Raw genomic sequence first — 15,412 nt, forward strand, 5'->3', positions numbered from 1 at the left:
AATCAAATAGAGCTGGCTAGATGAATCTCTGGAATTAATCTTTTGTTTCTATACATAAAGCTATGAAATTCATACCTACTTTTTTTAGGTATGATGAGTGAAAAATATATTAAAATTATATGATAGTGGAATTTATACAGAGTGCTGCTGCTGTTAATTAAAAGGAAATATATTTTAAGTAACTCTTGCTGTGTAACTTGGTCTTGTGTTATAAAGCAAGGTGATTTCCTAACATTTTGGAACAATTCAGCATCAGTTAAATCTCTTTATTGTGCACCCACTTTGTTCAAATAAAGTATGTCCCTGCATGGCAGTTTTAACCCCATTTATCCTCATGCACAAGTGCTCACCTGTTATTTACTCACATAAGAGAAGGTCGATACTGCAGAACAAGGGGAGTGCTCTGTTGTGACATAAAACATACATATTCATTAGCTCTGCTGTCCCTTTGGACACGTGTGGTATGTCCTGATGATCTTCATTTGGCAAAACGAAGTGAGCTTAAGAAGGAAATTGTCTTAATGGATTTACAATACATGAAAAAAAGGTTTTAAAAAGCTTTATTAATGGCAAGGAACCAAAGCAATAATTCTAAGTGTGAATGAAAAAGGAAACAATTTACTAAAACATGATTAGGAACAGAAATGGAAAAATAATAGAATCCAATATTTGGCAATTATAATTTTCAGATATTAAGTTTCTTTTTCCTAGATGTGTTTAGGTCAAGATCCAAATGTTCCATGACAGGCTCCCTAGTGCTGAAAATTTATTCCTTTTGCCTCTCACTTACTTGCTAAAAAACAACTTCAGGGTTTTGTGTTTCACCTGCTTCAGTTGATTACGTGAGAAACACGATAAAGCATGAAGGTATTTTGTCTGCTCTGCTTTTAAGGATTTGTGTTATGCTCTTTCAAAGTAAATGTGCCTCAAACTCCAGTTCTTGAAGGGAAACCAAATAAAAGGCTACTTCTGCTATTTTGTTGACTAAAAAGAGAGTATGCATTTTGCTGCACTTCTAAAAGCTTCAGTTGGGTTTATTTGAGCCTTGAAATAAGCACTTTGGTGGGAGCGCAATCACACTCCAGGTCCAAAACATTTTGTATTTTCAAATATGCATAAATCCTTGTGCCAAGTGGCCAAAGTCCATATCCATTCATTATTATATTTTATCATGTGAATATTCTAATTCTCAGAATCACTAGTTATATTGATTTCCTAGAGTAGTTATATTGATTTTCATGTTTATATGGGCATTAATTGCAGATTATGTGGTATATTAAATCTTTTAAAAATACATTATAGCTATAAGTGTGTGTTCAGTGGACTGCAAAAAGTAATTTTTTTTCATGTAAATTATGCTTACATTTGTTTACAGCTATTGTTCTTCTGAGTATTCTCTCAGAAATTATTATGATCTTATTCATTTGGCATTGAAAAAGCATGCTAGGTCCTTTAAAGACATGATACTGTTCAGAGCTACTTGACAAAAACAGCTTAAAAATTTAAATCCTAGCAAGAGGAAGCATCATAATAGAGTAAAAGAAAATTCAATTATTGTTTTCATTAGTGTGTTTTCTAGTTGGTTTAGAAAAGTGTTATGAGCAAATTAGTATAGTGAAGGCAGACTGATATCATAAAATATTTCAAAGATAAACTGCATTTAATCACAAATAAGACCAATTCTCTACATAGATGGGTTCCAACACACGTGTACATAAATGGTTTTACTTATGGCACATGCTGATTGTGCATCAATGTGATTACACGGCAAGGACGGCTCCCTGAACTGAGAATGTTTTTGTGTCAGGGACTGCTGCTGCACAGAAACCAACACCTCCGAGGTGGGCAGCATGCTGGCACGTCGCGGAGTGCCTCACTAATAGCTCCAGTCCCTACCAGCCGCGTCTGCAGGCTGCTGCGAGGCTGGCCTCTGGATCCAGCCTGCTTCTGCTGGCAAAATACGCCGGTGTCATCTCTGGGCATAGTTTCCCTTTGCTTGCTTGACTATTATATCTCCTTATTTCTATTTCTTAAGGCCTTTGAAGCTAATGGATCTTCTAAAGGCTGTTTAGCCAGAAATGTCTTTGTGACTATCAAAGGCTGCTTTATGTAAATGGCAGGGAGGGGGCTTGTGGGAAGAGAACTCATGTGCTGTAGATGTATTGCAATTTGCTGTTGTAAGGTGTGAATGTGTGATTTTAAAAGAATAATCATTTGACAGTATTTAAGTTAGATAGTTGGGGTGTTTGAGATAGTTCAGATTGAGATTTCATGTCTGGAATTTTTTTTTTAACTGGTCCAGGCTCGCATAAAATATGTTGCATTTTTCTTACCACTTTTATCTTTAAGTGCTGTTGACATATACGTGATCCTCAATATTACTCATGATTTAAGTGTTTTGTTTTAAAGATTGAAATGCTTTCACTATCCTTGCTAGATGGAAATCATATTGTAAATACCCTGCTCCCACTGATGCGTGGGGCATGCATATATAATAAGAGGAAGAACAGACCCCTACCAAGAAAATGCTGAGAGCACTTTCCAGGCCTGTTTTTGTGAGTTTGTGGCTGCCACTTACTGAAAAAAGCTTACAAAGTTGGGACTGTACAGCTGGGCATCTCAGTTGGAGGCTCATCCTCCCACTGAGTCCTTTGACGTCAAAGGAGTTCCTCATGGACTAGAGCAGAGGTCTTCACTGAGTAATTAGAAAATAAATGTGGGAATCATTTTCTTTCCTTTTTTTCTTTCCCTGCAAAACATAATTAGCTCAATCCACTCTTCAAAATCCCTCCTGTTTCCAATTAAGAGAGATTGGTTGCACTATCTTCAAACAGCTGAAATTATGCTTATTAATAAAAAATTGAGTGTAAAAGAATTGTTTTATCTTGAATTAATTTTTATTATTACGGGACATATGACAGTATACAGTCTTATAAAATATTATCAGATTTAGTACAAATCCAGGGAGTTGTGTGTCCTACATCTTGCACAGCGGTTACAGCATGACTCATTTATTCAGCTCTGCCCAACACTTAAGAAGGACTTTAGAATGTGGCTTTAGGGCCTCATCCTCAAGGTAATAACACCTTCAGCCCTCACTGAAGTAAATGGTTTGAGGTATACTGGCATGTTCCCAATAAGGCACCTATTCAAGTCGATAGCTCTTTTGACAGAGCCAATCTCCGTATGTCCACAAGAAACAAACCCTTGGCTAAAATCATTATGGTCTGTTGTGTGAATACTCAGTGTCTTGAATAACTGGGGACAGGGCTGAGGGTAGTAGTTCAGCGGGCCGGGACAGTGTTTGGGGTCCTAGGCTAAATCTGTAAGCAATCCAAAGTGATGAAGTTCACATCCACTTTCAAGTCTAGAGAGAAAATGGTTGATGGTGCTCAGAGCTGTGGCTTTGGAGTTGTTTCCTACCTTGCAGCAGTGTGCTATGGACACTTAGCAGAAGTATCCGTTTACTTGTTCACCCCTGGTGCAGTGCAGCCCTTTTCAACAGCGCATTAGGCAGTTGCTCAGATCATATTTAATGACAGGCCTAAAGTTAAAAACCTGCTTGAGCTCCTGATGCTTGCAAAGGAAGCTGCAGATGTGTGCTAGGTAGGACCTATGCACTGCAGGGGTGAATGGGGCAGGAAAAGAGAGACCACGAGAAGAGAAGAATTATTTTCTTTTCCTCAGGTATGTTGAAGGAACAGTTGAAGGCCCCTGATCCAAACTGAAGCTTTGGTAGCTGGTTGGGAAGGTTGGTGTACTGCCCTGTTTCTAGTGCCTGTGCAGCAGCTCTGGGACATTTAGGTTTTTTCCACCAGCATCTATGGAAGTGCAGTGCAATCTCTTCCAGTATCTTCAGAAATCCACAGCTGCATATGATTTAATTTTAGTTTGATTATTTTATTAGAGGTGTGAATAGATGAGAGGTTTACTAAAGTCCCAGTATTCTTTCTCTGAAGCACATTTTTGCTAGGCAACTTGGTGAGTTGGGACACTGTAAATCCTTTGTGGTGGTTTTACCCAGTGTGGTCCTATTTCTGGACCATGTTTCCATGCCTGGAAACAGAAACCCTTGTATTTAAATTGAAAGCAAAGGCTAGTTATTTATCTTTTTTGACAGATATAATCCTGTAAGGGGATGAGAAGTTTCGACCTGATACTGAGGGCACCAGCACTGGGGGGCTCTTTGTATGTACAAACTCATCCAAGCTCCCAGCAGGATCAGGCCCTGCTGGACAGTGAGGATGTGTAGGATGTTGTTTGTTCATTTTTGCATTCAGATTGCAATGTTATTTTTTCGTAACTCTGGCATTTTTTTCCCTTTTTGTTTGTTTTTTTTTTGTTTGTTTGTTTTTAATTTTCATTCATATATCTGAATACATAAGTGGCTTTCAGCCATATGGAATTATTATTATATGTGCAACTGATGAAGTATCATGTATTAGATTTTCCGTTTTCAGGCTAAGTGCACAATATTAGAAGGGGAAATATGGTCAAACACTTAGTTTGAAGTAATTCCATAATGAAATTGTTGACTATAATTACTTTAAATGTAATCCAGATAGATCCAACTGTAATAATTATGGAGCAGGGATGTATAGCAAGGCTGTCAGGACAAGGAAAAATAGATACTACTAAAAAAGCCTACGCTACCTCTCTATATAATGTATTAAATTTATCTTAAAAGCAATTCTCTGATAAGTACATATGTGTACTTAAGGAACAGAATCCTTTCCTTTTGCCTTTTACAGCCCATACCAGCACACTTTACACAGTTCAAAAATGTCGATAGTTCAGCGGATTCCTAAGTTAGCAAAGATCTTTTTTTTTTTTAAATACATTCAGCCTTGCATTGCTTCTGGATTTTCAGAAAGTTATTAACCAAATACACTATCTGCAGGACTGGGGTTTATGTCAGAGTTTAAATTACACTAAAATAAAAAAATGCAACCTCTAAATATGCCCTGATTTACCTGATTTTAGATGTTTACATCAGCATTTGAAGTCCTAACAAAAGAAATGCAGAAAGATGTATCAGCTAAAACAAAAAGGAATTAATAAGATACAAGTTGAAATATGGAGAGGGAGTGGCTACAAACATTAAGCAATTTGGGGCTAAGGGTGGGCAGAGGGAAGGGGAATGTTTGCATAATTAAAAAGTACAACAGCTGCTTCTTCTTCTTTTTTTCTCCCAAATCAGACATTTGACTTTCGTCAAACAATTTGTGAGCTATTATCAAATAGTGTCAAACCTAGCGAAAGTTTTCTGCTTTTTCAATTAATATCAAATTGAGGAAATGGCTCTTTGTGCCCCCCAGTCCAGACCATTCCAGTAGACTTCATGTAAATTCAGATTTCTTCACTGCTTACTAATGCAAAAAATGTGCTTATGGTTAACTATTAACCTATGCTTCCAAATAACACTAATGATTGCGATGTGCTGGAATAAATGCTCATGTTTCATGAGATGAGAACAGTCCTGTTCTCTTAAGCTTATCTAATCAAAGCCTAATCCTGCCTTTACAGCCTTTGTTAAATGCACTGGTATTTAATATGCATCAATAAATAAACTTTCAATTATTGTTCAGTGAGCATATCCAAAGATAGCAAGACAGTGTGAAACTACTGGTCTATCCAGCAATTATTCTAAATAAAGAATGCTGATGATGTGATTTTTTCCTCCTCTTATAATGAACAATTTAGATTTTCTGACATTCTTTGCAGCCTCATAATAAGGAAAAGAAATTAATCTAGACAAAATTCAAAGAATTTAATTTTTACACAATCTAAATACATCTCCCCACTATGCCTATAAATTTAATTATTTTATTTTAAAAACACATGTTCCATTCTAAATAAAAAAGACCAACAGATGAAATTTTTTAAGTATTTGTGAAAGGTATTTTGAAAAGCTTACAAAGTAGGTAGTGTGTGATATATATTATTCAGCTCTGACCCAGTACATTCTATTATCTCTTTAAATTGAATAGGCTTTCTTTTAGAAGCAGTCAAAAACAATGTGTCAAAAGCATATTCATTAACTACAGTACAAGTACAGTCCTATCAGGTTCTCTGTTCCATCCATGTCTATTTTGCCTTCTTTTTCCAAAGTTTCGCTGCTGCTTTAGTGCATTCTTTGCAGAGTCTTTCCCATGGCATCTGTTCATTAGTATCTAGTGAAACATCAATCTCCTCAAGTTTTTCTGCATCTCTGTAACAGAAGCTTTCAGTGTTTTGGTAACCTTATAAGCAAAACATTGCAGAACACAGATAGGGTTTGTTTGTTTGTTTTGTTTGACTTTTTTTTTTGTAATGAGGCAGTTAACCTGTATGCTGTCATGCAGTTCTATGTTACAAGAACATTAATATTTTTTGCTTTTAAAAAAGCTTGTGGTATTTCTCATGACATTAGAATAACTTCAGATGCTGATTACTTGCAACTGGGTCTTAGTGATTTGCTCTTCAGATTTCCAGCAGAATTTAACAAGGTGTGATTTCTGGAACCTTCTGATAGTATCTCATTAAAATTGCATTTTTTTAAATGCAATTATTTAAATACATGATTCCGATAATTTTTCCCAATTTCATTATATACTTACTCCCTCTAAAAGACAATGGTTGAAACAATTAGAAAAAAATATTATATTAGTGGTAGATGATAGAAACACATCTGACAAAACCTCAGTCTCAAAGCTGCATTTGTCAAAAGCACTTCTCTGAATAACTTTTCTAGGATAACTGTATAATTATTAACAGATATTTTTATCAAGTTGTCAAATTGTTTGAAAAATGAGAGAGAAAGAGAATGCTCAGGAAGAAAAAAATCCACAAGTAATCAATGGCATGCTCAGGAGGAGTGAGATTTGCAATAGTTGTACTAATAAAATATAAGGCTCAATTAGAGGTACTTTGCCATTTTCAGCCTAAATTGAAATGATTTGGTGATTTGCAAATACGTGAATCCAAAAAAAGAAAAAAATAGAAGAATCCAAAAAAAGAAAAAAATAGAAGAATCCAAATGCAAATGAGTGCAACCACAATAAAATATAATTGCAAATGAATCTGTTGCTTTATTCATTTATTGTGTAATTACTGCAATCCTTCCCACCTTGTTTTCAGTATTTCTTAATCATTAAGTCGGAAGCATGACAGCAGTGCCAGCCCTGGCATGATTCTCTTTGACTAAAACCTTGTAAATTAACACAATTAGCACAGCATCATCCTGCTAATTAACTTCCAGTGTCTGGTGCAGTGGTTTTGCAAACAAGGAAGAGGGAGTCAGAAGGGAATAAACATGCCATTCTGTTACCAAACTGTGTGCTGTGTTAGGTTTAGCTCAGCGAGGCTAAGCTGGCCATGTCAGATGCCAGAGTCAGGCAATGAAGAGCTAAAGGGGTTGGGGAGAGAAACAGGAGGGGATAGAAGCTGTCAAAATAGACTGCAGTAATTCAGAGGGGAGCTAGTGCCACAGATGCTTCATTTTGACTAGGCCTCCTCCTTATCAAGGAATCTGTGCCAGAGGGCACAAGACTGTTTGCAAAAATCACTTTTGGTAATACGAGAGAGATTAAGGAGGTCTATTTGATACAGCTGTACAAAACCCAGCAATGTGTCTACCGTGCATAGGTACAAGTTGGAGGGGGTTTTCTTAACGCTTGTAAATTGCTCTTACCTATTGCAGTGGATTGCAAAGAGGAAGGACAATTCACATCACATTATTAAAAGATTAATTGCTTTAGTATGACATATGCACTTTTTTTCTTTTTTTTTTTTTTTTTAATGATAGGTTTGGTTTTGGTTTTGTATTGCTTATTCTGGGGTTTTTTTATAGCTAGCTGTGGAAGCCACAGAACTTTTAGGGACTTGGCTTCATTTCTTTTTCCTTTTCTTCATCTTTTTTTTAGCTTTATTTTTTTTCTTTAACCCTCTTTCTTTGTACCCTGGAGGCTGTGAAGCAGAGGGGGGGAAGAGAAAGCACGCAAGGAGACCGACAGACAAGTCATGCTTGTTTTTTTTTTTCCAGACCCTCAACAACAGAACTGAGAGGCAGAAAGGAGCCAGTTGTAATTCATACCGAGTTGTAGGCTTTGTGTGATGAAAGCGACAGAGCGCTGCCTGGGAGATTGCTTTGCTGCACTCCACGAAGCAGATTTGAAACTGTCGTGGACCACTTTAGATGAGAGTTGGATTATGGAATGACCTGCTATGTCTGTGTCATATTGTTCTGCGCAGGGTGCATTATACTCTGCTAACTAGGTGTTCAGTACCAAATAAGAGAGGTATCCTAGATGTGATCTGTCAGCTGTGTCTCATATTTTTATATTGGTTAAAATATGAAACTGAAACTGTGATGAAAGAGGACAGAGCAGTTGGATGCCTTGTATGTTAACAGTAAATCTCCACTCAGAGTATTTAAAATGTACTGAGTTTTATTTAATTACTTCGAGAGCTGTAGCATTACCTATATTTTTTAAACAAAAAATTGACCCCCTCCTGAATTGGCAAAAAATTTGGCTATGTGGGTATGTCCCTGTAACAAACCAACCATACCGCTTCTTAAAAACATTACATTTTCTTTCCCTAACAACTGGTGGTGTTAAGTACAGTGTTTCAGAGAGCTGAAGAAGTTCACAGGCTGCATGTTTGAGAACTCATTTGAAAACACATGGAAAAAGCTGAGGTCACTGTTAACTGTGCTATTTCCTACTGCCCTAGGCTTGAAGATGCAGTGGACGCCGGAGCATGCCCAGTGGCCAGAACAACACTTCGATATCACTTCCACCACCCGGTCCCCAGCCCACAAGGTGGAAGCCTACCGGGGGCACCTGCAGCGCACCTACCAGTACGCCTGGGCCAATGACGACATCTCGGCTCTCACCGCCTCCAACCTTCTGAAAAAGTATGCAGAAAAATATTCTGGTATTTTGGAAGGCCCGGCTGAGCGACCCATTCTTAGCAATTACTCTGACACTCCCTCGGGGCTGGTGAATGGTCGGAAGAATGAAAGTGAGCCTTGGCAGCCATCCCTGAACTCGGAGAGTGTGTATCCCATGAACTGTGTCCCAGATGTCATCACTGCCAGCAAAGCTGGGGTAAGTGCAGCCCTCCCTCCCGCAGATGTCTCAGCCAGCATTGGGAGCTCTCCTGGGGTGGCCAGTAACCTGGCTGAACCCAGTTACTCCAGCAGCACCTGTGGAAGTCACACCGTTCCCAGTCTTCATTCAGGGCTCCCATCTCAGGAATATGCCACAGGATACAATGGCTCGTACTTGCATACCAGTTACAGTGGCCAGCCAGCACCTGCACTTCCATCCCCTCATCCATCCCCCCTGCATAGCTCGGGACTTTTACAGCCCCCTCCACCGCCGCCACCACCAGCCCTCGTCCCTGGCTACAACGGGACCTCCAACCTCTCCAGTTACAGCTACCCTTCCGCCAGTTATCCTCCTCAAACCGCTGTTGGCCCTGGGTACAGCCCTGGGGGTGCCCCGCCACCCTCAGCTTACCTGCCTTCAGGAATCCCTGCTCCAACCCCTCTGCCCCCAACCACTGTCCCCAGCTACTCCTACCAGGGCCATGGTCTGACGCCAATTGCGCCATCTGCCCTGACAAACAGTTCAGCCAGCTCTCTCAAAAGGAAAGCTTTCTACATGGCAGGGCAAGGAGAAATGGACTCCAGTTATGGAAATTACAGCTATGGCCAACAGAGATCTACACAGAGTCCAATGTATCGAATGCCAGACAACAGCATTTCAAATGCAAACAGAGGGAATGGTTTTGACAGAAGTGCTGAAACATCATCCTTAGCATTTAAGCCAACAAAGCAGCTAATGTCCTCTGAACAGCAAAGGAAATTCAGTAGCCAGTCCAGTAGGGCTTTAACACCCCCATCCTATAGTACTGCTAAAAACTCACTGGGTTCGAGATCGAGTGACTCGTTTGGGAAGTATAGCTCCCCAGTAATGAATGAGCATGGTGACGAGCATAGGCAGCTCCTCCCTCACCCAATGCAAGGCCCGGGACTTCGTGCAGCTACCTCATCCAACCACTCTGTGGACGAGCAACTGAAGAATACTGACACACACCTCATTGACCTTGTTACCAATGAGATTATCAACCAAGGACCTCCCGTGGACTGGAGCGACATTGCTGGCCTAGATCTAGTAAAGGCCATCATTAAGGAGGAGGTTTTATGGCCAGTATTGAGGTCAGATGCATTCAATGGACTGACTGCTCTACCTCGGAGCATCCTTTTATTTGGACCTCGGGGAACAGGCAAAACATTAATGGGCAGATGTATAGCTAGTCAGCTGGGGGCCACCTTTTTCAAAATCACTGGCTCTGGCCTTGTCACAAAGTGGTTAGGGGAAGGAGAAAAAATTGTCCATGCCTCCTTCCTCGTGGCAAGGTGTCGCCAACCGTCGGTGATTTTTGTTAGTGACATTGATATGCTCCTTTCCTCTCAAGTGAGTGAAGAACATAGTCCAGTAAGTCGGATGAGAACCGAGTTCCTTATGCAGCTGGACACTGTACTGACTTCTGCTGAGGACCAAATAGTAGTAATTTGCGCCACGAGTAAACCAGAAGAAATTGATGAATCTCTTCGAAGGTACTTCATGAAACGACTTTTAATTCCACTTCCTGACAGCACAGCGAGACACCAGATAATAGTACAACTGCTCTCACAGCACAATTACTGTCTCAATGACAAGGAGGTTGCACTGCTTGTCCAGCGCACAGAAGGCTTTTCTGGACTAGATGTGGCTCACTTATGTCAGGAAGCCGTGGTGGGCCCACTCCATGCCATGCCAGCCACAGACCTTTCAGCCATTATGCCCAGCCAGTTGAGGCCAGTTACATATCAAGACTTTGAAAATGCTTTCTGCAAGATACAGCCTAGCATATCTCAAAAAGAGCTTGATACATATGTTGAATGGAACAAAATGTTTGGTTGCAGTCAGTGATGCTACTTAAAAAAAAATGTAATGAATGTTGGCACACACAGAATCTGCTACATAGGGGTAGAGAACCCTTTTCAGTAGTGTTAAAATTGCAAAGGGTACTGGGAAGACTACAATTTACCTTGCCTCTAAAGAGCCAGGGTATACTTGAAGGAAAAGTGCATCAAACAAGAGCTGCTGATCTGAAAAAGCCACACGTGACAGAAAGCGCATGTTGATGCTCAGTTCTGTTCAAGCTAGACAATACTCACCAAGGAGCAAGGTGCAAGTGGGTTGATTTCAGAAGGACATGAACCCTGTGTGTTGATTCCATTCTGCTGTTCTTGAGATTTAGTTGCTGTCAAGTGCCTGAAGTGGTGCTTTATTTTTTGTTTGCCTCACAATTACATTGGTGGCATGTGCTAATATAAAGAGCTTTAACTTCAAACATTATTGGACTAAAGAGATGAACGGTTGTGTTGCGACAGAGAGCCAGATTTTTGCTATTCTAAGAGCAACAGTATTCCTCAATCCTGTCTGTTCTGTGGTGTTAAACTAAGAACAGGTAAAACAGGGTAATGGTAATCTGGACCTTAATTTCTGCAGTTCATTTCTTTTAATGTTCTGTCTGCAAAAACTCAGGAAAGTGATTGTGATTTGTACAGTACCTCAAAGGAATGTGTTGAAAGCACTATGTACTGCTGAGAGTTATAGGCTAGGCTTCAATGTTACTTTATATTAAATATGTATGTTTACCTCAACAATTGGAATATGGCAAGGAAAATTATTTTGAATGTATCCAGGAAAAAACTAAAGCGTGATATGACTGAAGCTTTACAGTTTTTAAAAATAGAAACAAAAGCATTTCCCAGTGTTCAGGAATGGTTCTTTTGCCAATTTGTCACATCAAACCAGAGCAGAATGATTTTTCTTGTTGGTAAACTGTAAGAGTTTTCAGCATATTGCTCCTTGATAATAACGTGATACAGTCTTTAGAAGGTGCATAGATGAATGAAAGAGCCACTTAATCGGTTTATGTTAGCATCTGAAACAGTCAAACGTAAGATTTGGTAGGATTCTGAGAGGCAAATTACCTTAAGCTGTGACGGCTGGCCTTTGTTGCATGGCTCTAGTCGTAGTTTTGAGGCTATTTTGGTGAAGCTGTAGGGAGTGGAATCAGTGTAGGTCGCTGGCAGAGCTATGGGTTGCAGAGCTGTTTATAGCAGTGCAGTGGACTGTGACCAAACAAACAGTACAAATAACAAAGCAAAACTGAACCCTCAAAGTACATTTACTTCCCTTCCCAAACTGTAAAGTTGAGTTTTTGTTGTGTACGTATGGCTTCATTGTCCTTAATGCAATCTTCATTTAGCATCCATTAAGAAATCTTTCAGGCTGGAGTGTGCCCACCATTATTTCTACCTCAGTTTTGTTACGTTTCTCTTGGAAAGCAAAGTAAGAAATAGGGCAAAAAACACCACCAACACAAGTCAGATTACATTAGGAATGTGAACCTGCTAAACAAGTTTCAGAGAGCTGCTGTTTTTTCCCCTGAAGTCAAGTTTTTCTCTGTTAGTGCTCTTTACCCCCTCCTTTTTCCTCCCCCAAATATACATATTCTGGTGTCTTCCTTCTGGAAAGACTAGCTGGCATGTGTGGCATTTTGCTCAGTTCTCCCCCACCCAGCTCCCCCTTCTTTTTATCCTTTAATGCTTTCCGTGCAACTCTTTTGGTGACAGCTGACTGATGTTGGGTAATGTCTCTGAGCAAGAGCAGTGTGTGTTGCAGCTGCCCAAAGCCTCTGCCATCACATGAACAAAACAGCCTTGCTTTTTTGAATGTATTTTTTGTTTACTTTAAGGAAACAGTAACAAAACTGTTGCAAAGCACTGGCATTTAATGTTTCTCTTAAGTAATGTACGTCCAGAACATTAAATAAATGCACTGAAAAGCCCCAAGAAGAGAGATACCAATCTGTTACTAGGTCATGTTTGTCTTCTCAAAAATTGTACAGACCTTGTCCGTTTTGTTAAATCGATGGAGACATTTAGCGTTCAGAAAGCTAATGAGGGATTTTGTGATATTGCTGGAAATTTATGACTCTTGATTATTACTTTTCTTTATTTTTCTTTTAAGATATATATATATATATTTAGATAGAACATGCTAAAAACAGAGCAAATAAACCAAAATCTAATTTAAGATGGATTCCTGGCAAACATTTTGTCTATCTAAAACTTTATGTTTTAAGCATAAAAGTACCATTTTAAAAACAGTGCCTTTCATTAAGGATATAGAAAGTAAGACTTAAGTACATCACCTGCTTTTCTTGTTTTTTCTTTTTCTTTTCAACAGCAATTACAGTCTATGATCCTTGTTATGACCCAGTCTTTCTGCTTCCCCAAACCTCCACAGGCTGCTTCTTCACCCCGGTCATTCCACCATCCTCGTATTTGGGAGATGCTGATGTCCCCATTAGCTGTAGGTTCACACTGATCACACTGGCAAGTACACTGTTGCAGATCGCTGACCCAATTTCTGTCTTAGACACTGCCTTTCATATCTGCCATTGAGCTGTGCTCATTTAAAAGGCTCAGACAAGTTTTGATAAACTGTTTCTCCCAACTATATTCCTAACATTTTTTTTCAGCTTGTAAAATGAAAACTACGCACTGGGTGTTTTTTCCCCCCTCTTTTTATCCTGTAGCAAAACCAAAAGCAAACAGAATTATAGACAGTCCCTTTCTCTTCCAGCTTTAAGTCATTCTCTCTAAAAAGTCACTCTGGGAAATGGATTTTTCAAATGTTAACCAAAGTGAGAAGCAGGCAGAAACTGAAGTGGTGTGAAAATGCAGGTTCCACACACACATGCTCACGTTCTCCAGGTCTCAATTCAGTTTTGGGCGGCAGAAGTGGAAAACTTCATCCTATCATGGCTGCTGTAAGGAGAGGAAAACAGAGCCAGATTGTTACCCAAATCCTTCCTTACCAGCAGCTGTCCTTGGTATAGCTTTGGGAGGGTGCCTGTTGAATTTGGTGAGAGCTTGGCCAGGAACTGCTAACAGGAGGCACCTCAGCCCTTCTCCAAGTTGGTTTCTGGCCACTCCTTTGACAGAATTCAGGGCTGAGCCGGCTAAACCCCCTGCCGTGTCCTGTCCTTATTCTTTCCTTCCTTCTCTCACATTCAGTCCCTGTTTTGTCCCTAGTGATCAGGTTTTGGCATGCTGCTGGTCCTTCACCCCTCTCAGCAGCCTTCTAGTCACTGAAGCACTATCCTGAACTTGAGCGGGTCCCAAAGGGTAGGATTGTTTTTGAGAAGAGAGAAAAAATACGTTTTAATGGTGTTTTCAGGACAAAATATTTGCTGGTCTTAGACGTTTCCATGGTGGAAAGCTGTTTGTTGTCTTTTACAATTGGGCAAAGCTGGGGGCTGCTGCCACAGAAATGCCCAGGTGTTTGGCTGGGGCTTCCTGCCACTGGCACAACCCTGAATTTTAAGGAACCTGAAATTGTTAAAGAGCATCTGCTGTGTCAGCCTATCACTGCAGATGCTTTATGTCATATTTTTATGTGTGGGTTCCATTCTGCATCAGCTCCTTTTCTTCCTTGTACCTTCAGTAACAGCTATAGCAACAAAAGTAAAATAAATTGGAGGAATATTCCTGCAAGCTGAAGGATCAATATCAATTCAAGGAGGAGTTCATAATGACCTTATGTGAGACAGAAATGGAAATACTCTATACTTCTGGCATGTTTCTCTTCAAAATATTTAGAACATTAGTGACAATATATAAAAGTTTGCTGACTGAGCTGATCAATGGAATGTGAAGGCAGTTTACTTTAAGGCTATTTACTTTCACATGGATTATTTATCTGTTAGTGAGTCTGTATTCTACTCAAATGCAGAGAGATGGGCAAAATGTTTTCTTGAGCATTACAAACCTACCAAGGGGAAAATCAACCATCTGACTAAAATACATAGGCCATACACCATCTGGGTGTCTTTACCAGCTGTTTGGAGGCTGTGCTCTGTAAAATGGTACAAGGTCATATTTAGGTGGGTTTTCATAGGATGTTTCTTTAGGGGATCGTCTAGTTAAAGAGTTGCAAATTAATTCCTGCATCAAGATGTTAATACATTGAAAGCAAATTTGGGGATATGACCAGGGTTTTCACTGTCTGCAAATACAAATGACTTCAGGTAAAGGGCTGTTCTTACAATCCCCCTGCATTTTTCTCTCAAGCACTCCATCACAAGGGAGAGTGTATTACTCAGATCTGAAGGATACACTTTGTCACAAAACAAGGCCACCAAAAGTTGTAGGGCCTCCTACGCTTTCACTTACACCAGTTTGAAGGTGGTATAACCCTTTTGACTTAAAGGAATTACTCCTGATTTCTGCCCTTGTTAGAAAAGTCATCCCTCCAATGTATAATAACCTATATCTGTTGGTTTTCATCATCAGCTCTGA

General features: G+C 39.7%; 1 protein-coding gene and 1 long non-coding RNA gene across 6 annotated transcripts in view; one reads left to right on the top strand and one right to left on the bottom strand.

Annotated features, from left to right (window-relative positions):
• The window catches only part of LOC116446562, a 30,515-nt gene extending 17,180 nt beyond the window's left edge, over positions 1–13,335 (bottom strand). Inside the window, exon 1 of one of the 2 annotated variants that reach the window (XR_004241265.1) lies at positions 13,261–13,335. This is a non-coding gene — a long non-coding RNA (uncharacterized LOC116446562). Of the gene's footprint in view, positions 1–12,034; positions 12,118–13,260 lie in introns of those variants that run through there. The other variant, XR_004241264.1, reaches the window with a different exon arrangement.
• The window catches only part of FIGN (fidgetin, microtubule severing factor), a 106,204-nt gene that overhangs the window by 87,888 nt on the left and 2,904 nt on the right, over positions 1–15,412 (top strand). For all 4 annotated transcript variants that reach the window (XM_032114624.1, XM_032114622.1, XM_032114623.1 and 1 more), the window contains one exon: positions 8,716–15,412. This exon is cut by the window's right edge and continues 2,904 nt beyond it. In XM_032114624.1, coding sequence (XP_031970515.1) covers positions 8,724–10,964 — 2,241 coding nt within the window. In that variant the 5' untranslated portion in view covers positions 8,716–8,723 and the 3' untranslated portion in view covers positions 10,965–15,412. The remainder of the gene's footprint in view (positions 1–8,715) is intronic.

Source organism: Corvus moneduloides, chromosome 7 (genome assembly GCF_009650955.1).
Source record: "Corvus moneduloides isolate bCorMon1 chromosome 7, bCorMon1.pri, whole genome shotgun sequence".
NCBI classification, from domain to species: Eukaryota; Metazoa; Chordata; class Aves; order Passeriformes; family Corvidae; genus Corvus; species Corvus moneduloides.